This window comes from Rousettus aegyptiacus, unplaced genomic scaffold (assembly GCF_014176215.1).
Source record: "Rousettus aegyptiacus isolate mRouAeg1 unplaced genomic scaffold, mRouAeg1.p scaffold_m13_p_5, whole genome shotgun sequence".
NCBI lineage: Eukaryota > Metazoa > Chordata > Mammalia > Chiroptera > Pteropodidae > Rousettus > Rousettus aegyptiacus.
Genome location: NW_023416308.1, coordinates 87,678,835 through 87,704,985, shown reverse-complemented (window position 1 = coordinate 87,704,985; position 26,151 = coordinate 87,678,835). Strand labels below are relative to the sequence as shown.

Genomic DNA, 26,151 nt, shown 5'->3' with positions numbered 1-26,151 from the left:
GTGGAGGCAAAGTAGAGTCAAATAAATTTCACAAGGCCCCCCACCCTCTTGGTCATACGGTGAAGTAAAGACTTAAATGAGAATTTTTAATTTCTAGTAAACCGCATTGAACTCATTCGTTGCTTTGTATTTCTCATATAGTACCAGCTAAAATAACTGTAACCAACCTTTGATGTCATGATTTATATATTAATCTAGAGCATCATTTTCATTACTTTATCAGCGATTTCCCTAATGTTATTGACCTTGAGCAGTATAAACTAAAACAAAAATAGATAAATAGATAATTTTTTAAAAAAAATTTATACATGTGTTGAAGATCTCAAACCCTACAAAGTGAAAACATAACAGTGCTCATTTGAAACCAGTTTGAAATAGAGTTGCTTTTAACCTGGAAAATCTATTTTTGGGACATTTATAAAGTTTTCATCCTAATTTACTTATTTCTTTAAAGAAAAAATGAAGTATTACATTCTTTCTAAAATCTTGTTACTTGAAATTATACTTGCTGGCTTTGAATATGATCGTTACAATGACATACCACTTTTTGTATGTTAGAGTTGTATCAAAATTCTTTTTTTAAGGGAGCTTATAAATGATTGTGCTCAGGAAATTTGAAAAAATTTGTATGTAAATCCAAACATAACAAATTTAATCATTCAATTATTCAACAAACATTTATTTAGGGACTATTATGTGCCAGGTACTATTCTAGACCAGTAGTCTTTAACTGGAGGCAAGAAGTTGACAACATCTGGAAATATTTTTGATAGTTATGACTTGAGGTACAGGTGGAGATACTACTGGCATCTAATGGATGTGGAAGCCAGGGATGCTGCCGAATACCTTGTAACAACACGCAGGAAGCACCCCCTCCCCCTGCCAAAGAAGGATTATCCATCCAGTCTAAAATATCAGTAGTGCTGAGGTTGAGAAAACCTGTTTTAGATACTGAGGGAAAAACTTTGAATAAAACAAAGTCCTTGTCCTCATAGAGTTTACATTATAGTAAAGGAAAAAGAAAATAGGGAAAGAGATATGTAACCAAGACTTGAGATTGCAAATCTAACTAATTTTAACAGAAATATTCCACCTAACTACCTGTCCACCTGAACCTGGGTGGGTAGATTTTTAAAAATTGAGATCTATTTAGTTGTTTATTCTCAGTCCTTTATTTCATCTTGATCTTCAAAACTAAGACTTTTATTCTAGCCAGTCACTTCTGGCTATAATAGTCACAGTTTTCCTCAGACTCATTTTTTCAGTTGTATTAAACATATCATATACTCTGGCTTTCAATAAAGGAATATTATTTCTGACTGTTATAGTATATAAGTCTATCTTTTAGAATGAAGTAAATATGAAATTTCGTGGGGACCTGGGAGCTTGTTCATTAGGTTTTATAGGATGCTGTTTATTGAGATCCCGTAGGATGACTGGAGTCATTCTTGGGAGAGCATCTGTATTTCTCGTGTGAATTGGATACTACAAACGAAGCCTGAATTTCCTTTTAAAAACAAAACAGATATAAGGATAGTATGAATATTTTATATATATATGTATATATATATACACACACACACACATATATACATATATATACATAAATATGATACATATTTTGCAGTTTAATAAGCAATTTATATTTAGGTTTTATAATAAATGTGCTTTAATATTATGCCCATGTTTTAGAAGAAGAAAGTAAGGCCCAAATGGGTTAAGTGACTTGGACAAGATTACTCATCTATTAAAAAAATAGGACTATAATAGGTGCTTTAAGTGTATTTTAAAATTTACTACTTGACTAGATTCTTTGCTTTGAACTCTGCTGACTGGTATGTAGAAAGCACAGTCATTTAGAAGCTTTCTTGCATAACTTATTCTCTTCATTATAATATACAAGTAAATTCAAAGTAAGTTAATAAGTTATAAAGGGAAAATTTTCAAAGTCCACATGACATTCTAAGGATCCCACAGTTCATGTATTTTCCAAATTTCCAGTTAACTGTCCAGAAGAAACTTTAAGCCTAATAGAATTTAACAAGGGTAAGAAGACCCATCACGAAATCTGTCTTATTCTATAGCTTGCTTTTGAGGAAAATGCTTAGACTGTTTTTGCCAAATGCCAGAGCTCTATTCTTTTGAGAGTTTCTGGGGCTGTCTTATAATTTCAAAGTTTTGATGAGTCTCCTGGAGTAGCTAGGGAGCGTGTCCTTGCCCATCCCTAGCCTGTGCTGCCCTCTGAGCGTGTTCAGCAGGTTGCATGCCAGCAGATGAAGCAGATGTTTGACCATACTGGAATGGAGCGTCTGCTGCATCAGGAGCTGGGGATCCCTCTTGACATCTGGACATTGCTGGGTCGGGCTGCCTGCCTCAGGCTAGGAGGCTGCGGGAGCTGTGGGGGCAGAGAGCATAGAGTCTTTGCTGCTCTTTAAGTGATTAGTGCACTGAAGCAGCAATAATGTTGAATTATCGCTTGGCTGCTTTCTTCTCAGGAATCTTGGGACAATAGGAGAGTCAGGAAGGAGCATTTACAGTAAAGTCATGTTCAGAGAGACAAGACTAATTGTAGAGTATTAGAGAGGTTTATTTTAAATGATTTAATTTACAAATAGCTCTGGACAGCACATGAAACTTTTAGAATCATAAACCCAGTGGCTTAAAAAGACTTTTTAAATTTAAATGGCTAGTACAGAACCATTATTTCAGCAACTTTTCAGCTTTGGAGTTTGGTCAAGTTGTGCTACAGAAGATATAGCACTTGCAAAAAAGAGAAAGTACACTAATTCCTGTAACTGCTGGATGAAAATTCTCTAACTTGAGGGGAAGGAAGACGTTAGGTAAGAGATTGACTGAATCTGTACACTGGCTTTTACAGTCTCACTTTATCACACTGAAAACTGGTCTGCATTTGCTGCCCAGAGCTGAAACCATCTGTTACACCAATTTCCTTTATGATATGTGTTATTTAAGCACAATGGATGTGGAAATGGGTAATTTAAAATGTATTTCGCGATAAACAGTTGTCATATTATGTTGCTTTTTCTCTTATAATTTTTCATTAGTGAGACCTCTGTGCTCAAAGAAGTCTTCTTATAAACAGATTATGGCCATTTGTGTTCACAGTAATATATTGGAGAGGAACGCTGTGATGCTCTCACTTAACCTCTTATATTCTAGGGGGGTTATATTTAATTAACACTGGTGAGAGGCTGACCTGAGAGGCTGTGGAAAGTGATTGAGCTGCATTTTTCAAGCTCTGCTCTAGCCAGCTGGGAGAGAAAATTTTTTTAAAAAGTTAGAAAGTACTATTTTCTGAAATTTCCTCTAACTAAGCTGTATTTCAACGGACCATTTAATGCTCAAATGGACAAAGGTATTACTTCAATCATTGAATTGTATCAAACTCCTTCTCTGAGGCCCAGTTTAAAAACTCTATAGGAAAAGTGGTTTAGCATCACATTCTCAATGGATTATCACTCAATCTGCTTAAGAAGAAAAAAAGCAAATAAATTTACAAAAAAAAAAAAAAAAAAAAAAAGGAGAGAGAGAGAGAAGGAAGGAGAAACACCCACTGCCACTACATGAAGTGGAGCCAGTGCTCCAAACAGTCCTCCGGACACCGGAATTGCCCTCCAGAATTTAGGAGCTCCTTAGGCCACATAGAAAAGGGTAACTCTTCTCTGCAGTGCTGCTGCTGTTCCCCTGCTCAGAACATCTTTCGCAGGTCCCAGGAAGGGTTTGCTCTAAGGCCCAAGGGGCAGCCTCTGACTAATGCATAATTAAAGCATTAGCTTAGACATAGTGCAGCTGAGAGTGAGAGTAAGCCTGAAAGCCTTGTTGAGATAGAAGTCTGGATGTCACTTCTCTACACATTTATCAATAGTTTTAATAAAGAGTCCTTTCTTAGTTGCAGAAGGAAAATCATACATAATTCATTTATTTTCAAAAATACTATTCCTGATTTTAGATCCACCTCTTCCATATTTCCTGATTATGAATTACTATCACCAAATATAGATGCACCTCACTATCAAACAGGAAAATAACTATCTATGATCAGGTGGCGATTGGTCAACATGTGTTGGAACAACATACTTACTTTTTATCAAGCAACTAGCTTGCTCTCTGACATGTTTTTAGTCTAAACAGTAGTGAATGGTCTGGAGGGTTCAAGAAAGCAATGCTTCTTGGTTCCACAAGGCTTCTTCAGTTAAAAGAGCTATGTGAACTTGAGCTAATTTCCTCTGACCCTCAGTCTCCTCATCTGTGAAATGGAGATAATGACACCTCCCATATTATGAATATTAACTGAAGTAACATAAGCTAATTACCTAAAACAATGTCTGTTACATGGTTGATATTTAATAAACATAATTTCTCTCATTCATTCATTAGTTTAACAAATGTTTTTAAGGCATGTGCTATGTATTTTAGATTCCCTATTAAGCAAGCAAGGTAAGCAAATTCCTTCCTCTATAGTAATAGTCTAGGAAATCAATTAAATGAAAAATATTTTAAAGTAATAAGAACAGTTAACATAGTGCTGATCATTTGTTATATATGTATATAAATATACTCATTTATTGATTGACTAAGATGCTTGTGTATAAACTTTGAAATCTTTTTGTCCTAATACCTAATCACCTGACTGATGATTATTCCTGAGTTGATAAAGCATGATGCCCAGTGAAGTACTCTTTAGCAAGAAGTGATGGCCAGGCAGCAATTGAGGTACTTCAATCTGGACTTTCCACTAATCAAAAAGATGCCACTATATTGGAAGAAAAAACTTTACAAATAGACAATGAGATTGTAAAATTGCATAGACTTTCAGAGCTGGAAAGATCCTCAAAGGCCTTGAGGGTCAAATCCTAACCCTTCTACTGATTCCATAAGCTTTGGCCATTAATCTTCTTATACTCAGATTCTATTAAATGGGATTAGGAATAGTAGTACCTCCATAGTGCAGTTATAAGGAATAAATAAGAAAATCTTTGTGAAAAAATGCTTTATACACTAAGTATTATGTGAATCTTTTGGTTTTACAGTTAAAGAGACTGAGGCCCAGAAAAATAGATTAACTTGACTTAAGCCATACAGCTTTTAAGTGGCCTGGGTTAGAATGCACGGAATTGTGAGGCAACAGTGTGAAGAACTAAATTTGATTGCATCTCATAAATGAATTTGGATGAATTTAACTGAATTAAAACAGATGACCAAGAGGATAATATATCTCACTTCCATTAATGAGTTTTCGTAGAGATATATTTTGCAATTGAATGTACCAACCTAATGAAGGTTATCCTTTAAAAAAAACAAAAGGCATATTAAAGCATAAGGCCTTGTAACAGTGCTGGTAATAGTGAGGAGGCCAGAATATAAACTTATATCAATTTATATGATTAATTATTATATGAAAAAGGGATTATTTAGTTAACTCACACATTAATTTCCCAAATGTTAATAAGTGCCTATTGTGTAATTAGTCCTTGCTTCTATTTGGAAATATGCGATAAGTAGAACTTGACCCTGTCCTCAAAGGGCCCACAGTCTAGTAAGCAATATGGCAACTGTTAAAATAGATCTTTTTCCAGAATACAAATTTTATGGGAGGAGGAAGTAATAAGCTCTGCCTGGGGAGGAACTGGTGATCTTCATGACTGAGGTGATGTTAAAATTGAATCTTGAAAGTAGAGTGCAAGTTCATTAGGTTTATGAGGGAAGGATGCAGAGTGGCGGAGAAAAGAGGAAAAGCAATCCAGACAAAGAATACAGCTGGCCTATAGCTGTAGAAGCAATCGGCAGTGTGGCATGTTCAGAAAACAACAATCTGGCACAGGCCGAGTGTACAAGAGCAATAGTAGGTGAGGCTGGAAAGGTAAGTAAGGGGTCAGATCACAAAGTGCCTTTTACACCACACTTGGGAATTTGCAATGCATGTGGTAGACATGATTTTATTCACACCATAAATGGTAAAGTGGTATAAGGTATAGTGAACAACTTTATGATGTGATATTCCTCTATTAATTTGATCTCTAGTTTACATTTCCCATTACACTAGATTTAATAGTTAGGGAACTATGTTTGGAAAGATTCATAGTCCCTTTAGTACAATGGTACCCTGTGGCAAGTGAAACTGTACAAATAGTGTAATGATATACACAGAATAAACACAACTTTAAGATTGAAGCAAAGCCAAGGTTCAACCATTTCTGGGATTTGGGGAAGTCTTGTAATCTGAAGTTTGTACTAAACCCAATTATATTTAGCACATTGCTTCTTAGTGAATAGCTCTTGATACTATATTTCAAAGAAATGATGAAGCAAGGAGTAAAAATCTATATAAAGAAAAGCTATGGTTCTTCTAATTGTTAATGCCTTGCAATTATGCCCCTTTCTGGAATAATAAAATGTTCCTTGGCAGAGGTCAGGATCTCTGCCACTGACTTATTTAACAGATCCTCTTAACATCTGTCCTGCAGACTGTGCACTTTATTAGCAGACAAGAGACCCAGCAGACTTAGCCTGCTGTGTCCCTTTTTCACATTCACACAGCTGTGGATTAACTCAGACTTTCCAGAAGAGGACCAACCAGAAGGGATAGTAATGTTATTGGCTGATTCTAAAAAGATGAGAAAAAAGAGGAGAAACAAACGTTGCCCTAGTACAATTCGGTGTTTTTAGGGTGACAATTACCAGTCTGTTTTAAAAAGGAATAAAAGCAGCTATTTCACTAAAAAAAGAAAGTCTATTCATATCTGTGTGGGAACCTAATCAGGCTCTTGTTTCCAATGACGATGGCTCCACAGTCGCACCAGGTCTGCGACAAGAATGCTCCTTTTGTATGCCGATAATGTGGAAACGATAAAATTTCCTTTAAGAGACATATGTGTTTACATCATGAGATGTGTTATTTGACAAAATGCTTTGTTCTTCTCATATTTTCCATGCAGAGTTTCATGCTGGGTTGTTTGGCTGGAAATCTTTGATTAACTAGAATTAGTTACTGAAATAAAATAGACACTTTTGTTTTATGAGTCCTCTTGCTGAGCTGTAAATTATAGTAAAACATATAAGGAGTGACAGAAAGAGTGCTGATTTGAACCGCTGACCCACAACAGGCACAAAAACATAAGATTATTCCTTCAAAGAGCTGCATAGAGACATAAATATTCCACGGTCCACTCGGAATTATGCCCTCTTAACAAACTAAAGCTGTGATTTTACATCATGTAACATGAGTTTTTCGGGGATGTTACAGTAAGCTTAGAGAAAATATTGAGATTCCAGAAAATCTCCTCTAAATTAAGACTTTAATACTTGAAGGTTTTTCTCTGTTCAACAATGGACAATGAAAAAAAAAAAAAAAAGTTCCTGTTTCCTAAATGAATAGCCAAGGATGGTTTCTTTTTTTCCAGAGAAGTGGCACATTTTATAAATCTTAAGGCTTTCTTAAAGCCACATTGGTTCCTAGTGTGAACATCTTAGTTCTGCTAGGCATCGCCAAAGGAATGGGCTGGGAGGGAGAGACATTACTAAAAGTGGAACAGAAACTCTGTTAGCTTAACCACATAACATGTTGCAGGGATTGATGTCTATTCTGCTCAGGGTTTTTGTTGTTGTTCATTGTTGTTGTTAAATAATTTTATAAGAGTATTTAAAAACTTTTAATTAACATAGGATATCTTTCTGGGGCTTTATGGTAAGCAAAGCCCACCTAACAGTCCTCAGTCAAAGCTAATTGTGATGAGTGTGTTAACAAACCTTATTGTGGCAATCATTTTTACGATATGTACATATATCCAATCATCACATTGTGTGTCTTAAACTTGCACAGTGTTGTTAATTATATCTGAATAAAGCTGGAAAAAAAAACACCTAACTGTGCCCAGTGGTGGTGTTTCACTAGTAATTTGTAAATAATTCCTTTATGTTACTCATCATATTGTGTCTTTCTCCCTTTCTCTTTCCTATCCCTGCTGTGAGGCTCCTGAAAGACAGCATATCTTCTTCACCTGTAAATCTCTATGTTTTACTAAACTGAATAACCATGCCAAATGTTTCTCTGAATAAGATCTTTGGAAAAACATCTCTTAAAGAGAATATACTAAGAATGAGAGCCCGCAAGTATTGAGTCTCTATGGTGTGTCCTCTTCTTAGTATGTTATGCGCATTAATACAACAATCTTTTGGAGCAGGTACTCTTATTTTTCCCATTTTAAAGATGTGGAGATTTAAGGTCCAGAGAGATTAAATAACTTGCCCTAGATCACATAGCTAGTAAACAGTCGTTCTGACTAAAGAATGTGCACTCTTAATCACTACGCTGTCCTGCATGTCTGAGAAACATGGAAACCTTATTTTTCCAACTGTCTTCAGTCTTTTATATTAATCATTATATTAATCTATTAATTAACCATTAACCTTATAGCTTCATCTGATTTTTTCAGAGCGGATTTTTGAGTAATGTTTCAGAATCATATCTAGTGACAATAAAACACATTGTATGCTTATTACATACAATTCGAGTACTTTTTTTTACTATGCTTCCTATGTATAAGGTATTATTCCTTTCTGCTACTTAGGGAGGAAGACATAGGTATTCCTGTAGGATACAGATGGTATATTTACATACTGCAAAATACGCTGAAGTTCTGCAATTGGCAATACTGATAATTTGCAGTTTAAAAATGACAGTGAAGGTGGCTCTGAAATAGGGTAAAACATTTTTCCGAAATAAAAAAATATGGAAACAAATATAAGTGGAAAGTAAGAAGAGGATTTTTGTGTTATTTCTTGCTCATTTTACTTGGTCGCTTAAAAGTTGATTCGAAATATATCTTTCTCTCTCTCAATATTTATTATAAATGCACATTTTATATTATATTATTAACATGAAATTTCTATACATTTAATCATAAGTATGAATTTTGTTCATTAGTATGATTCTTGTGTTCAATCTTCCAGTCTTCTGAGAAATTAAAACCAAGTTCAATTTAAAAACAGTGAAAACCTTTTCATATAATAAACATGTTTATTTCCAACCAGCAACATTTATTCTATTGATTACAGTGGAAAAGTAGCATTTAGAAAATATTACACTTTCATGCAATTTTGTTTTCTCAAATATATATTAACAATTTAAGTAAAAACTTTTTTATTACATGTTTACTCATATTTGTCCTCATTCTGTGTTGTTTGGGAGGCTTTATTATGGGTAGAAAATGAAAAGCATAGAAGCTGGGCAGTTGTAAAATATTTTTCAAGCAATAGCATCTGGTTTCTTGGCAGTCATCATGGACCAAGGCAGAGCAGCCCTGGCATATCTCCAGATTTTAGTGTGGGTATTGCTGAGGGATTTCCAGGTCTGCCATGTTGTAAGGGTGTTTCCTAGAAACTCAGAAACTCATAATGGAATTCAAAATCCGTTAGGTTGTACATAAAGTCTACATGATCTGGTCACCTTGCTATCTTTTTGACACCTGACCGATTACCCTTTGCCCAGCTCACTCTGCTCCAGCCACACTGGCCTCCTTGATGTTCCTCAGACATTCCAAGCACAAGCACATCTTTATCTCAGGACATTCACCTATCCTTTGCCTCTGTCTCGGTTGCTATCCCCAGGTGATGATATGGCTTACTCCCTCATAGCTTTCAGGTCTCTACTCGAGTTTTTCCTTCTTTTAGTGTTCCTCTATATTTAGCTCTTCCTCCCCCATATTCATTTATATACCTGGTCACTTTGTGTTTCATACCACATATCACCACCAGAATTACAAGTCCGTGTGCTTATTTATTTGTCTTCTCCCCACTCCCTTCCCCAAAGTCACTGCTCACTTCTGTTTCCCAAATAGTACCTGGCCAGTAGTGGCCACTCATTAGATAATTTTTCAATGAACTTGAACCAGAATTCACCTTTTGGTTAAAAAGAAACGATGCTTTTAAATACTGGGAATGTGACATATATTCACATATTAAAAGTAGTTGATTGAACTCAGTACATATAGTCAAATACAAATACCTATTGGAAACTTCCCTGTGGCTCATGGGGAATCATGCTCAGATTTCAGATCTAACTTCTAGATTCATTGATGAGTTTTTATATCTTATCGATAGATCCAAGACACACTTGTTTCAGGTTTTCCTGGTGAGCTACAGCTTTGTGACTGGAGAGTTAAAAGAGCATTACAAATGCAAGCCGCACCACTTGGAGCACATTCAGAGAGCTGGATCTCTTCAGCTTTGCCTGCCCAACTCTTGGAAACAGAAGGAAAACAGTCAGATCCATTCCCCTTCTGCCGATTTCCAACTGCCCTCATCATCTATCACCTCTTCAAATACCTTGCTTCAAGAACCAAATTACTAATTGTTTCAGTGACTCAACTTTTATTTCTGTAAATAAAGAATTATGTATTTACATATTTTATTTAGCACCCTGAATAAAAAGGGTGCTAAATAAAAGCAGAAAGATTGAGTTTTCTTGTTAAAACTGTTGGGGGTTACTTTGTTTATTCTTTGTGATCTCCACTGTGCATCTATGTTCCATAAGGAAAAGCTCTTCTGAATGTATTCCAATATAATTGGTGCAATCCAAGAGTGAATTAATTCTGTCTATTCTCTTTCTTTCTTTCTTTCTTTCTTTCTTTCTTTCTTTCTTTCTTTCTTTCTTTCTTTCTTTCTTTCTTTTCTTTCTTTCTTTTTATTTCTTGTAGCAGACAACTGGATGCTCTGTTACCTGTTGGATTCCAATTTTTCTTTAAATTCTCTTTGCGTAAGGGTAGGACCTGTGACCTGAGCCTCTCTCTTATTTTTTATTTTTATAGCTTCTCTCCCCCACATCCAACATGCTTCTCCCACACAGCCCCATGCCATTAGCACCAGTATGTGAGAGGAGCAAGCTACTCTGTGTTTGGGAAAATGGGCAAGAAGATTGCTAGCCAGGAAAACTTTTTTTCAATTCATTTTTTTTTTTTACTCAACATTCTTGAACTGGCTGCAGGGGATAATGAAATGAATTAACAGGTCATGGTTCTCCAGTGGCTTATAGTCAGTGTTTGTCCCATTTTTCCTTCTGTTGTTGTGGAAGGGCCAATGGCAGAAGTCTCATAGGAGGTGATATAGAGCTCACTTGAGACAAAGTTTTGTCCTTTTATGTATATTTGCATAAACTTTAATTTTAAAAATCTGAAAACATCTTAACATGATTATAATTACCTTAACCTAATTACTACAGTTGCATTTTTAAATGTGTACGTTTTAAAACAATTATTAAAATAAAATTTTAAAACATAAATCATTCTCGGGTACCCAATCATTACTTTTCAAGGACATATCGGATGAAATTCTCTTAATCTTAGGAGAAAGCTGAAAAAACATCCTTTTTATTTAAGACAAACCTGAAGCTCTAATACAATGTACAAATTGTATTTGCAGTCAGTTTCCTAAGAGAACAGAACACAAAGACAAATGAGTTGGTGTGAACACTGGGGAAAGTAGGGAACCTGGGTTCTAGATTTTATTCTGCCTGCTACTCACCAGTTGGTATTCTTATGCAAATCACATTTTTTCCCCCTCTAGACTTGACTTTTCTTCACTTGTAAAGCAAAGAGATTGGATGATATTAGATGATATTTAAATTATTTCTTCTTCTGACATTGTGTTATCTGGTGTTTATAATAAAATCAGTTTATTATATGGTGAACCCATAAGCTTTAGGTTCAAGAAAACAAAAAGAAAGAAAGATGACTTCCATCTCTGGGGTTCCTTTTGGAGAGAATGTGGGCAGAAATGATAGCAATTTCAAGAAGATAGAGACGAAAATGAGGGGTTTTAATGGTCAGTGTTTACAGAGCACCTAGTAAATGTCAGGCGTTAGGTGCTAAGAACATAAAAACAAATAAGACCCAGTCCTCCCCCTAAGGAGCTCAGAATTTGGTGGTAGAGAATGGTATGGGAAAAAAATTCTATAAAGTACACAGGGATAGAGGATGTGATACGGTGGGAACACAAAGTAGGTTGTGGTCAGATAAGGCTTTAAGAAGAAAGTGATTTTTGAGGCGAGAATCAAAAGACGAGTAGAATTACGACAAGTAAGAGGGGTTACTAGGAAAGGAAAAAAATATGGCAGTATGAAAATATGCAGGAGGGGCAAGGAGATTGCCTTGGAAATTAACCCACTATGTGACAAGTAGGAGTGGTAGTTCTTCCCTTATTCCTTCTCCCACCTCCTATCTACAGCCAATTTTCTTTGGTGTCAGATATTAGGGGTATAGCTAAACAAGTACCTTCTGTGCTGAAAACAAGGACTTCGGTTCTTTCCTTTCATAAAACCACAGCTATATTTCCTGGATCATTTTGTTGACATTGGAGGTTTATGAAAAGTAAAGGTATTTGTGATCTCTTTCAAATTATTTTTAAGCTCTTTCCCCAACCCCTCTTTTAGTCTGTAATGACTTGTTACTGACACACTTTCTTCCCTGTGCTGAATAAGCACTAAATCAGGCTGCTTAATTACCCCTGTCTCTGCTCCACCTTCTCACAGCATTCATAGCCAACTTTGTCCAGCTTTGTAGCACGCCTTGCTTGGTGGACAGAAGAGATCATCTGCACTGTTTTGAGAAGGTAACAAAACCCAGGATATCCCTGGAGAACTGAACCAAGCTTGGGGCCTAGTGTCAGGCAGAATCAATCAAGCAAATAATGACATTGCCTTAAGGAGTCCCTCTGCCCTACTCTGCTTGTTTCCTCAAACATCTCCTATTCTTCCCCCTGAGTAGAGTCTGGTACACAAGAATAGAACATGAGTGAAGCTAAGCTATTCTTGGGGTTTCCAGATATAGTATGGAACCACAGCAAATGGGGTGACTGTAAAGGTAAGAGTTGAAATCTTTCAGTAGCATCTGTGAATCCGTTTTTTTAGAATACCATTTTTCCCTTCTCTGCCTTTCCTCATTATCCACCTATAGGCAAGTTGCATTGAGGGAGAATTTGTTTTCTCTCTGGGACAGATTCTGACAGGCCACTTTAAAATGCTCTTTCTAATTGAAATGACAAAACACAGGAGAATCTGCTCCAAAGAGAATTCAGTGTGTGAAGTTATACCTTCATTTTTATACTTGGTTTCTATATACTGGAAAATACTGATGCCAGTCTGAAGCCCCTGTTAGTTTCCATTTTATCCGGTTCTCCTATTTCTACCTGTACTCTGCATAGTTCCATTTACTTTATCAGTCTATTAAAATGTGTCACTACGGTATTTCCGGTGTCTTCTATTATGGCTTAAAGGTAGGTTGGAGAACTGAGTTGTTTAGATAAAAATTGTGCTTCCTGTTCCTTCGAGGTGGCTGGTGGTCTCTGTTTGAGGATTGTGAAATACTATTTTAGAAAAAGTAGCCGTAAGACATCTGGAAATATAATTTGCTGTTTAAGAGCTCAGAACAGCAGCAACATCAGAATCTCTCTTCTCCTTGGACAATGATCTGTGTGTTGTGGCTAGAGACAGGAACTGGTTTTATTATTTAAAATAATTTAATTTTAACGTACAAAAGCAGAAAAGGCATGGGCTTAAAAGTGAGACTAGCTCTAAAATAGATAATAATTCCTATCTCATATAATTATTTTTAAGATTAAATAAAACAATGTGAAATGCCTAGTACGGTACCTGAGCTAATGCTCAATATATGTTTGTTGAGTAACACATGAATGAAGGGGGGCGATATTTGGATGATTGGTTATATGGTTATGTGAAAATCATGTGATTATGAGAAGAAAAGGCCTTGTACCTTTTTTTCTGTGGCGCTCTCCATTGGAGATATTACATGATTTCATCACAGAAAGCAAGTGTGTATACACACACCCATATTCATGTCATAGTAGGTATTAGATACACTGTGACATCACCCATTATAATTGGACATGAATTTGGCTATTTGGAGGGCAAAACAAATACAATAGTGTTATAAAATGACTCTGACAAAATACATTTCTTAGGTCCTGGCTGTACACTAGTGTGTGTAGTCGAAGATACTCAAGAATTTTACCATAAGGCTGAATTTGGTTGGTAAGGCCTATTGTTTTATGTTGAATCTAAGCAGTTATTAAAATGTCACTAACATCCAAATGCAAGATAGGTTTTTCTTTAAGGCTATAGTTTCAGGACACAGAATTCGAGAAACACTATTAGGGGCATGTATTTTTAGATTTGTGAAATCTTCATATGACTCTCTTAATCAAATTTATTTAGAAGACTCGTCAATGAGTTGGATGGTAAACTGTAGAAAAGCTTCTTTGTTTCTTGGTTTCAGTTCATTGCTCTTTGTAGATACTTCTCTTTTTGAGACAAAGTCTAAAATTTTTAACGTGGTCTCTCTGCCTCTTCTCATGCCACTCCGGATTCACTCAACAGTTCAGCCACATTGGCCTTTGTAAAGTTCCTCAAAAACATTGCCTCCTTTTCTACCTCACAGCCATAATAATTGATGTTTCTTCTCTGGAATGTTCTTTATCAACCTTTCCACATGGATAATTCTTACTTAAAATGTTACTTCCTTAGAGAAGCTATTGCGATCCTCCAGACTATGTTAAATACCTTTATTAGATAGTCTCTTGACATTCTGTATTTTTCTTTCTCAGCACTTATCTTAACCATAATTCATAAATGTCTGAGCATTTGTTTAATATGTTTCTCTTCCTAGCTCCATAAAAGCAGGGGCTATTTCTGAGTTGCTTGTTATACCTCTAGTTTTTAGCACAGTGTTTAAGTTAATAGTAGGCATTCAGTAAAGATTTGTCATTGAACAAATTCATCAATGCTGGAAATGTGCTTGAAAGGTGCAAAGGTTGGTTCATCATATGTCCATTTGTACTTTAAATGATAATATTAGAAATGAGAGCTGGAGAGTTTTTCTTCTACCTCCAGTACTAACTAGTTATATGATCTTGGGCCTGCTGTTTCTTTTCTCTGGACCTCAGCTCATCAGTAGAATGAGGAGGTTGGACTACATTAAATGATCTGTTAAGATTCCTTTAATCCTAGGTGCCACGTATATTATTGTTCAGCTTACCAAAATTTTAATACTGACTACTTTATTAAAACAGAGCTAATAATAAAGGTAGAATACTTTTAGCCATAAAATAGTAAAAGCATTTCTGAAATTGCTCCTATAAAATGAGTTACTTTATAATTTTGAAAAAATATTTAGCTAGGCTCATTTTTACATGCATACACAGCATTTATTTTATATATCTTGGATAAAGAAACAATTCAATATCCCAAACAATCACTGAATATTTTTCAAAATTAAAATGAAAAAAATCTATATTTACAAAAACAGCCTTTACCAAAGTTTAGATGTTTATAGGACTTTGGCTAAGCCTGTTGTTATAAGCTTTACTAGGCTGTTGATTTTTAAAACATCAACTGTGTTTGGAAATGAATATTCATTATTATCATGATTACGACTATGAACTATGATCTAAGAATCCTACGTGGCATGACATTTTAGTAAACCCTTACATGATAGTTCATCAGAGTTCAAGAGTTTTCTAACTAAAGCTATTTATTTGAATAACTAATGTTTTATGTTCTTTAAAGAAAGGATGCAGTTGCAGTTAGAGAAACTTTAAATTTACAAGTAACTAAACTGAGAAGAAAAATTGGTACTGCTCTGTAGTTACTGCTTAAACAACAGAATTTGTAAAAAAGTTTAAGATAGGTCAGTGAAACTCACAGTTATTGAGTAGCTGTCTAGTCAACATTTTAACAAATGACTTTAAAAAAATCATTTCTTGTGAAACAATATAATTTAATTTGGACTAAATTTATTTTCCTTTTTCTTTTTAACTCAATATCATAAAATTATTCATTACATGTATGATAAATTTAATCATATACCACTTCTGATGCCTCATTTATATAGAGAGAATATCCTTCCTAACATCCAGTGATTTTATATACTGTATGTTAATTCAGAAAATATGGATTGGTTATCTTTAGTTGCAAGGCACTATTCTTGATGGTAGGTATTAAAAATAATTAGGTTGGTTATGACTTTAATAGGGTTATAGTCTAAGATGATAAGACATATGTGCATAACTAAACACAAGGTTTAAAAATGTGAGAAGCACCACAAGAAAGGGACAAATCAAGTGTTATGGATCTATAACTTTCATCGCCTCCAGAGCAATATGCTTGTTCTGAGACACTGAATCCGCCCCAGCACCTAACACAGAGCCTTGCATACAGAGCATATTCAATTAATGTTAGCTTAGAAGATGTGGTATCTGTGAAATCATTTTCTAAACTTGTACCTATTCATCAAATGAGATTCTTTTTTATCCAAGTCAGATTGAAAGTCTTCAATCCGAAAAAACACGATACTTGTATTTAAAATAATATATTTTGTTAGATAGAATGTGAAAATTTTGTTTTCATGAGTGACTCTATCTTTATAGCGGACTCTATTTTCTGATTTTTATTTAAAAACTCATTCTACTAAATCTTATCTGATATCTTACTGTTCATTTTACATAGATCTGTAAGTTATGAGGAATGTGACCATACTTCCTCATGACTCTCTTGTGTCAGTAATCACAACCCACAAGGAACTCCAAAGAATCACAACCCTGAGGAATCTCAGAGTTCTTGGGGGCCTTGCATCTCTTAGGTATAACCCATTAGAAAGAGATATAAAATAAATGGCCATCCAAGTTTTAGAGGAAGCAATGGACACTACTCTATTTCTAAAAAGCAGCTATATTGTTCCAACAACCTGAAGGATTGCTGAATTTAGGCAGCCTTTTAAAACATGTTCTTGTTTCCAAAGACTTGTTTTCTGCTTTTTTTTTTTTCACTAGTTGAAGTTCTCTGAAGGACTTGAAATTGAATAAAATTGACTTTCTTCTGATCTTGTAAATTATTGGGGTGAAATGAAGGCATGAACAATGTCTAAGGACTGTTGCCTTCCTAAGATTTCATGACTCCTTAATACTCAATAGTAGGGCATTTGATCATGACACCAGCTACTACATAGCCAATGCTTTTTCAGTTCTTCATTTTTTCCACCCCTTCCAGTATAGAACTTTTCTACACTGGCTTAATCCAAGCAGAAATTTTTCAGAAGCTTCACTTGTGCCCCTTCTGAAGATACCTGGCTGAATTTCAAAGCAAAAGGATACAACAGAGTAAAAAGGAAACAGAAAAGAGAGTCCCTTTTACTCCCCCAAATTCTAGCAGTTTGACTGACTCTTACTTGTGAATTTTTCTTGCCACTTAGTCATTGCACACACAGAATTATGAAACTTTAATTTCTTTAGAGGCTTGTTATATTAGAAAAATTGTTCCAAAGAAAGCAACGATCATGACATAAGCACATCTGGCTCTTGCAAATTATTCTTTATTAAGCTTTCATTTAATTACATGTGCTGAAAGGTCTGTTTTTGATTACTGTAATTTTTTTTATTTGTCCATCTGAATGATAGTAATGCTGGAAATTACATACAAACCACCTGTTTTTTCTCCCCTACTAATGTGGCAAAGTTTGAGCTATTTTCTCTGTGGTTGATGAACTAGGAAGCTTTCTATTTATTATGATAGAAATATGACTATCAAGGTAATGGCTTAATCTTGATGACAAGAAGAACAAAAAATATTTGAATGGAGTTTTCAAGCATTAGATAGTTTTAAGATTGAGATGTCTGAATTCCGGTTAACTAGCAGATCTACATATTCATTTATCACCAGTTTCACCCAAAACCTAATAAATTGACAGTTAACGATTTAACATCTTGTGCTAGGAAAAAGGAGCTTGATTTTTATTTTTTTTTATTATTATTGTTTTGTCACAAATTCGGCTATATTCTCTTAAGGAGTATGTTATATGCTGCTTTAAAATAAGACCCTGAAGAAAGAGTCACTGCCATTGAGCCTCAGGGATTGTGAGGGCAGCACCCTCATCACCCAGGAGGATCGGCATCCCCAGGGAAGCCTGGTCAGTACTACTGAAAGAGAACAGTGTTCTTCCAGGAATCCCTAGGAACATTCAGATTCCTTTCTTAATTCATGAATATTAAACTTTCAAGAATGGACATACCAACATTTAAAGAACTTTTTATAAAGATTTTAGGTACTAGAAAGAATCTCTTAGACTGTTGAGTCAAATTCATTTTTGTACAATGAAAGACACTGAGTTCCGGAGTGATCAAGTCCTTTGTTCACAGTCTTAAAATTATTGCTAGAAGGACCAAAGACAGAACAATGACTCCCCCACCAGTAATTGTTCTTTCTGTTACCTTATTTGGTCTTTCTCATTTACCTCTTTAAAAAAAAAAATAATGAAAGAGAAATTGCAAGGCTGAGAGATGTAGTTATCTAACAATACGGTAAGTTTTTTTTTTTTTTTTTGAACTCCACTTCAGCTACATTTAAAGAGATAATGTTTGTCTTCCCTGTTTTGCAGCAGCTCTATGCCGCTCAGCTGGCCAGCATGCAGGTGTCACCTGGAGCAAAGATGCCATCAACTCCACAGCCACCAAACACAGCAGGGGCAGTCTCACCTACTGGGATAAAAAATGAAAAGAGAGGGACCAGCCCTGTAACTCAAGTTAAGGTACTTGCTTTGCAGGATTGTGGAAACAGTTTGGAAAATAGCTTCACAAGAAAGGTAGTGAACCAGGCTGTGATGGGAATAAACAGCAGGAAGCACAGCAACATAAAGGATCCCCAAAAATGCTCCTCTTTATGGTAAATTTCATGATTGAGCACTGAGAAACAGGTGTTTCCCTTTTGATAACAATAGTGCCATATTGTGAGATCTTTACCTAAATCTGCCAACTCACTTCTCAAGAGTTTTTCCCCTTTGGAGTCTAGCTTTTATTTTTTAATGTTTACTGGCATGAGTGGCCGTGGTTTTATTACCACTGTTTGCCATAGACTTGCAACACTTCTCTCAAACTTTCTTAAACATGAAGAAGGATCTCAAAACTTTAGATTTAAAAAAAAAACAGAACAAAAAAAGAGCCTGATATGGCTTGTTGATTAAAGATCTCACCTTCAAAAATAGTTAGAAAGGTCGACTTTGAAGAGAGGTGGTATCATTACATAATCATGCTTCGACGTCATATAGTTGTAATGAGAGAAAAAGGCTCTCCCAAGTTGTTACTGAGACATTAATAGATACTTTTTCTCACTGATTTCAGTGTCTTAAAATGGGGCAGTCAGGACATACTTAGCGACTGAAAGAAATTGGTGATCCATTCCAACTTTGTGCTGCAGCTGGTACCTATAGGTGGTACTGGTTGGTTTTTATGATTGCCTTTCCTTCCTATATTGAAATAACAAATTCAAACAGCTCACAGAAACAATTGTTTTGTATAACTAACTTATCTATTTAAAGAGGTATACTAAGCACAGATGGATTACTATAATGTGCACAGAGTACTGCATTTGGAGAAAATTTACAATTATTAAATATTCACATGGAAAATATCTAAAGCCAACAAAACAACATTGGTTGCTACAAACTCACTAAAATTGTTTTATTTTCTAAAATTTGCAAGTAGGAATTCTGAGATTTCAGAAGGGTTTTTAAAAAATATGGATCCCAAATATCAAAGATAAAAAAAAAAATCATTGAAGGAAGTAGTTCTGCCTGTGCCTTACCCAAAATAATTAATTTAATGCCACTCATGCTTTTAAGTTCTCCAAAGAAATAGATGGACATTTATGCTTTGTTGTTAGAAATATTGAGATATGACAATAGTCAGTTTACATTTAATAAGATCACATAACTTATGGAAACAGACTATGTATTTTGTGTCCTAAGAATTTCTATTTGTGAATAAGAGTCAGAACACTACAATTCAAACCAAAGCATTAATTATACTTGTTAGGGTATGAGCATATCAAACATCAGGGACTTGAGGTATTGAGAATTAGGTATTTTAACATGAAAAAGTCACTTTATGAGTGAGTTGGCCAAATGGAACTGCACCAAACTAAGCCTTTACTGGATGAGTAAAATGTTCCCTGGTTAAATTCACGTTTATATCTACTTTTACCATTCCAGCTCTGTGAGCCAACTGAATTTTATTACTCACTTGACCACATGAAAATTCTTAGGGACTTCTCTATATAATTTGACTTAACTGTATTTTATGTTAATAACAAAGGAAGCATTTCTTATCCTTATTAGATTGTTTATTTTATGCATGGGTAAAAATATAGACCGAGACATAAAACAAATGTTTTAAATTTTAAAAATAGCTTCTATCTGTTATTGAAGAAGTTCTGAGAAAAATCTCATAATTTCTAATTGGTACAATTATGGTCATTAAAATACTTGATGTTTCTGTCTTTAGTCATTGCTTTCCCTGAGTATATAATATGACCGCATCACAAAGGACATAGTTTGCTGAAGGTAACAGAAATAAACACTAATGTACCTTTATGTACCTTCTTTTCCCCAGAATTTTTATTTGCTATAATTGTCAACATCAGAAGTCGGAATGCTTCTGTTCAAATGTCAGTTCTACCACTTTTACCAGCCTTGTCACGTTGGGCAGTTTACTTCTTTCTGCTTTAGTTCGTCTCCTCCATAAAATAACAGTTAATGTTATTATGGGTCTTAAATGAGATAACACATCCTCTAGCATATAGCGAGTATTCCACAAATGTTAGTGTATTGATGATGATGATGATCTGATGGTAGTAAAGAAGATGGTGGCGGTGGTGGTGGTAGTAGAGCTTGTGATTGAAATATCCAGTTGTACAGCAAGCGAGATTCTAACAAAATACCTAGAGGATTTCCATTTTTCAACCACGATGAAGGAACAGAGACCAGATTTACTCTCTCAGCTTAAACAACTAACGCTCAGCGTAAAATATGTAAAACAGTGGTTTTCAGACATTTACAGTAAAAGTACAGGATAGTGGTTCCTGACAGACAAGAAACAGGTGAGGCAAGCACGATGGTTGTTTCAGCTTACTCTCTAGAGAGAATTTCCAGGCAATGGTACAGGGAGGGGTACCCCACACTGTGTTTGGCAGCTTCCCTTAGTAAAGAGACATAGTTTAGAGTTTAGGGATGCCCACGTAGATGGAGTTTGTGAGGCAGAGTACGAGAGAGGAGAGAGCTGCTCAGAGAGAACACGCACTGAAGATCTACAGAAGGTTCCCCTGTATGTAGCTGAGTATTGGTCAACATGCATGAAAGGTGGGAGGGAACTAACTGAGGGCAGGAGAAATAACAAATTAGCAGACAAAACAATTCTGAGGTTCACAGAGGACTGAGAATGCTTTGTATTCACATTAGCCAGAATGTAAATATCTTCTGACACATGGGGCATCAAGTTAAGTCCTCAGAATGGTATTACTTGAGTAGTGGGGCCAAATTATCCCTAGATTAAAAGCTGCTCTGGACTTGTCTAACTAATCTTAAAAATAAGCTTAGAAGGATCAAATTGTTCTGTGTCTCAGAACAAAGTCTACAAATATTTAAAGGTATGTGCAAACTCTGACACCAACAACATAAAATTTATGATGTGTAGCATCCATTCAATAATTACCAGGCTTTCATAGGAGCGAGAAAAGAACAATATTGAGGGGAAAACTCAATCAATAGAAACAGACCCCCAAATGACATATATGATCCAAATTAGTAGATAAGACATTAAAAAAAAATAAATAAATAAGAGACTTACAAGTATAGCCAGGTGAGGAGGTAGGCAAATCTGCTCCCTGAAAAACACCTACAAAGTTTCTGTCAAGCCAGGGCAGGCTGTGGGGACCAACAGCAGGCCTGCCGTTGTGGAAAGGGATTTACGTGATTGGGAGTTGATATGCTTCTCATGCCCAGTGGCTTTGTTGGTGGAAGTGGTAATTGTTGAGTTATAAAAATAAATAAATTAGAGTATATCCAAAGCTGAATAAAACCTGATGTTATCCATCCCATATGTTCAGGAAGGTAGAGGAAAACATAAGCATTATAAGGCAAGACATGGAAGACCTAAATTGAATGTTGGGAGATGAAAAATACGGCGTTCGAGATAAAAAGTGCCCTGGATTAGTACTGTTTGAGATTAGCAACAGATTAGATATTACAGAATAAAAGATTAATGAATTTGATGACATAACAGTAAAGCTATCCAAAGTGAAATATATGGAAAGAAGACAGTGCCATGGGACATCAAATGACCTAAGTTATGCGACTAGAATGCAAGAAGGAGAAAGAAGAGAAAAATGTATTTGAAGAAGTCATAGCCGAACATTTTCCAAATTTGAGGGGAACTCTGAACTCAGATATCAAAGTTATTCAGTGAACCCCAAAATAAAGAAACATGGACAAAATGAAGGAAATACCTAACATATGAATCACTATTATTTACATATGAATAAAGGAACTAACTAGTCTAAATACCCTTTGAGTTCAGAGCAAAAGGAAGTAAATTGATTAAGCATATTTGTTAATTTTGACATTTATAACTATGTTTCCTAAGAATCTATCTTATATCTGGGTATAAAGAAAAGAACATTGCCACCTAGATGTGCCTGATTACCCATTTCCTACCATGATCAAAACAAAACAAAACAAAAACAAAAAACCTAAGGTATCATTACATTATCAAACAACTTATTTTCTCTAATAATATAGTAGAAAAGGGGTCTGGGGTTTGTAGTCTAATAAACTAGAATTCAAATTTTGTCCCTTCATGTATGGCTTTGGGCAGTGACTGTATCACCCTTTCTCCTTTCTTTGTAAATTTAAAATAATGCTACCCAGTGCCATAGATTTATCGATAGTTAAATGAGCTAATATATGTGAAAATGTCTAGCGCAGTGCTTCGTATGTAGTGGCTCCTCTGTGCATGTTATTTTCTTTTTCTAATTCTTCCTAAACAGTATTTTCTGGCATCTTTTTTTGTTTCCTCTTAAACAATGACCATCAGTACTGGAAGAGACCTTAGAGATCAGCTAGAATCAGTCCTTTTCTTTCTACAGATGAAGAAATTGAGCTCCAGAGGGGTCACAGGTTTGCCAAAGGGAAGAGTGTTCTGTTTCCAAGCTCTACGGTGTGTTTTTAACAGCGATTTTAAAAGCAAGTTCTCTGTGCCTTCTCAAGAGCAAAGCAGGAATTAACATTTGCTGACAATTTTATTTTAGAATACAATAATGCAGATCTTAAAACGGAACATTTAAATGAATATGCTCGTATTACAACTAAATTTCTAGAATGATGGAAATGTTATAGGTGTTTCATGGCAGGATAAATGAGACAAAATAAAGGCAAGGAGCTTAGCTTTCAAGCTCCTGGTTAAACTAGAGTTACAAGCCAGATATTTGAATACAGTGCTCAGTATAGGGCAGGCATCTTAAAATAGACATTCTGTAAACATATGGAGCAGAGAATATAAAGAGACATCACTTTAGACATGAAAAATAAATTGCATATAGCACGGTATGTAAAACATAATTATAATGTGTGCTTGCTCTTTGCAAAAATTAATTTTAAACATGAATAGAGATCAGAATATAGACCATGAAGAGTGCCCACACCCAGAAAGCCACATAGAAGCCATGCTGTGGCATGCGGTTCCCTGGGCAGAGGCCCAAGAGATCAGAAGAAGGCCTTCCATGTTTTCATTTTTAAAGTACTTGCGATTGTTTGATTTAAAATATATATTAAAAATTAGCTGCAGAGCCTATTTATAGTTCCAGGAACTTTTTAGAGAGAATGACACAAAAGCACTATAGAACTGCAGAAATTTTAAATAATTCTTTGTAAATGCCCTAGGTTAATTTAGATCCCTGAAAACACATTAGGAAATTAAGCTGTAATGTGAGCTAATTCAGATTTTAATTTGGCAAAAAGAATGATCCAGCTACACAGTTAATGTAAATAGAAGCATAACACAGAGAAATTAATGAGGCTTCCTTCTGATGAATCTTCAAGGAGGTAGATAATTAGCTTCTTTTGTTATTATCGTAGGAGAATGTGGCATTGTCTCTGAGGTGTAAAATAACTGTGGCTTACTAAGTGATAATGTGCTTCATTTGTCTTTTTAAAAAATAATTATTTATGTTAACCTCTTGTAGGATGAAGCAGCAGCACAGCCGCTGAATCTCTCATCCCGACCCAAGACCGCTGAGCCTGTCAAGTCCCCGACCTCTCCCACCCCGAGCCTCTTCCCAGCCAGCAAAACCAGCCCTGTCAATCTGCCGAACAAGAGCAGCATCCCCAGCCCTATTGGAGGAAGCCTGGGAAGGGGATCCTCTTTAGGTAAATGGAAAAGTCAACACCAGGAAGAGACTTATGAATTAGGTAAAAGAAAGCAAACCTGTTGAGTCATGACTGATCTTTATCTCCAAAGTGTTCTTAGTCCAAGGAAAAAAAATAATAAAGTGAGATCTATTCCACTGAAACATAACTCAATTTGGTGTCTTGGATGATTAGAACTTTTGGGAAAGGCCATAATGTAAACCCTGATGGGATGGGTTCTTTAGATGATGATGAATTAGATCCAGCATCAGAGACTTAGGAATTTTTGTGTTTGGTCAGTGCTTTGCCACTAAAGTAACTCTGAGCAGGAGTGACTATGAACCCTCCAAGGACCTGGCCTCAAAGATGCTTGCCAAAACTCCAAGATTCCTTTGAAATTTTATATTTTCTTTTTAACATGTGTGTGACCTTGACCTCCAATCCTATATCGGTTTGCATTAAAACAAATATGAATGACATGTTTCAGTGACACAATATGAAAGAAAATTGGAATCATATAAGATGTGTCCTAATGATCCTCTGTCTTCTCACACTCTCTGATATGTTGCCAGTTATCTCTAGGAATATTCATACCCCAGTGTGAGAAGTATAGAGGAAAAAATATGGCCTTTGGCACCAGACAGACTTTGACTAAGAGCCTTCAGCTACAACCAGTATGACCCGGGAAAGTCATTTAATATTTTTGAATTCAGTTTCCTAATCTCTGAAAGGAGGGTATTATTAACTAGCTCATAGATTGTTATGAGAATTAAAAGAGAAAAAATGCATGTAAAGTGCCTAACATGGTATCTGGCACCTAAAAGCCATGCAATTTAAAAACACTGACTGAACGAATACCAACACATTTACATATAATATGGAATGAAATAATAAATATGAAAGTATTCGTCAGTAGCAGAGTGCCAAATAAGTCTTAACATTATTATTACTATAGTTTTTAAGTTTCCTAATTTTTAAAGACACAGAGATTTAAAGGGATTAGGGACTGGAACCAGGATTTTTGCACCATATTATCTTCCTCACATTATTGAGTCTTGGAGCCCGAAATGCTTATTAGAATAAAATAATGTGTAAATGTAGCCATGTACAGTTTAAAAAACATTTTGCCTATCTTATCTCATTTGACTTTTCACAGTAATCTTATGAGTTAGGTAATGTGGTATTATTACCCTCATTGTAGAGTAATCATGGCTCTTACAGGTAAAATGACTCACCCCCCAGGCATGTAGCTATTAATCAGCAGAGCTAAAACTAGAATCCAGGTCCTCTCACGAATAACGCAGTGCTGTTTTTGTGAACTCCCAGTTGGAATTTTTGCTAAACTGTGCAGAGCCTAAGTGAGTCTTCTGAGGGTGAGAGGTAAATCTTCCTCATTGAAATTGGCACATTAGGAACCACACAGCAGCCTATTCTAATTTGAGTCAGGATGCCTCTTTCCATGGCCAGGAGGTTTTCAGCCCAAGTCAGTGGTATCGCTGAGGAAGAGAGAAGTGGATCATCTCCAGAGTGTGAATGCGACTGCTGGATTGTTGGAAGTTGTGAGATGACAAAGAGCCAATAGAAGTAAATAATAGACTTGATCTTGAAATGGGCCTCCTGTAATCTGCTCCTGAGTTTTGTTCGGAAAGCATTTGTTTGCTATTCTGAGCATCATGACGGACAAGGATGATTATGTCACAGGCCCTATTCTTATGGAGTTTATATGTCAGCAGAGCATATTTCTTAGATCATGATCTAGAAATGGGCTGAAGTAATAGCCCTCTGGTCCAGACAATATTGTATAGAATTTTTATCAGAAAAGCTCCAGAGCAAAAGGTGTGTTTTCTATACTCTAAACAGTGACTGACGAAAAATTTTTTCCATAGATAACCTTGGG

The 26,151-nt window shown here is 35.6% G+C and overlaps 1 protein-coding gene across 24 annotated transcripts in view; it reads left to right on the top strand.

The window, feature by feature from the left end:
- Positions 1-26,151, top strand: part of SOX6 (SRY-box transcription factor 6) — a 552,718-nt gene that overhangs the window by 449,349 nt on the left and 77,218 nt on the right. For 15 of the 24 annotated variants that reach the window (XM_036220747.1, XM_036220749.1, XM_036220750.1 and 12 more), the window contains 2 exons: positions 18,459-18,608; positions 24,092-24,317. In XM_036220747.1, coding sequence (XP_036076640.1) covers positions 18,459-18,608; positions 24,092-24,317 — 376 coding nt within the window. The remainder of the gene's footprint in view (positions 1-18,458; positions 18,609-24,091; positions 24,318-26,151) is intronic. The other 9 variants (XM_016139566.2, XM_016139559.2, XM_016139554.2 and 6 more) reach the window with 3 other exon arrangements.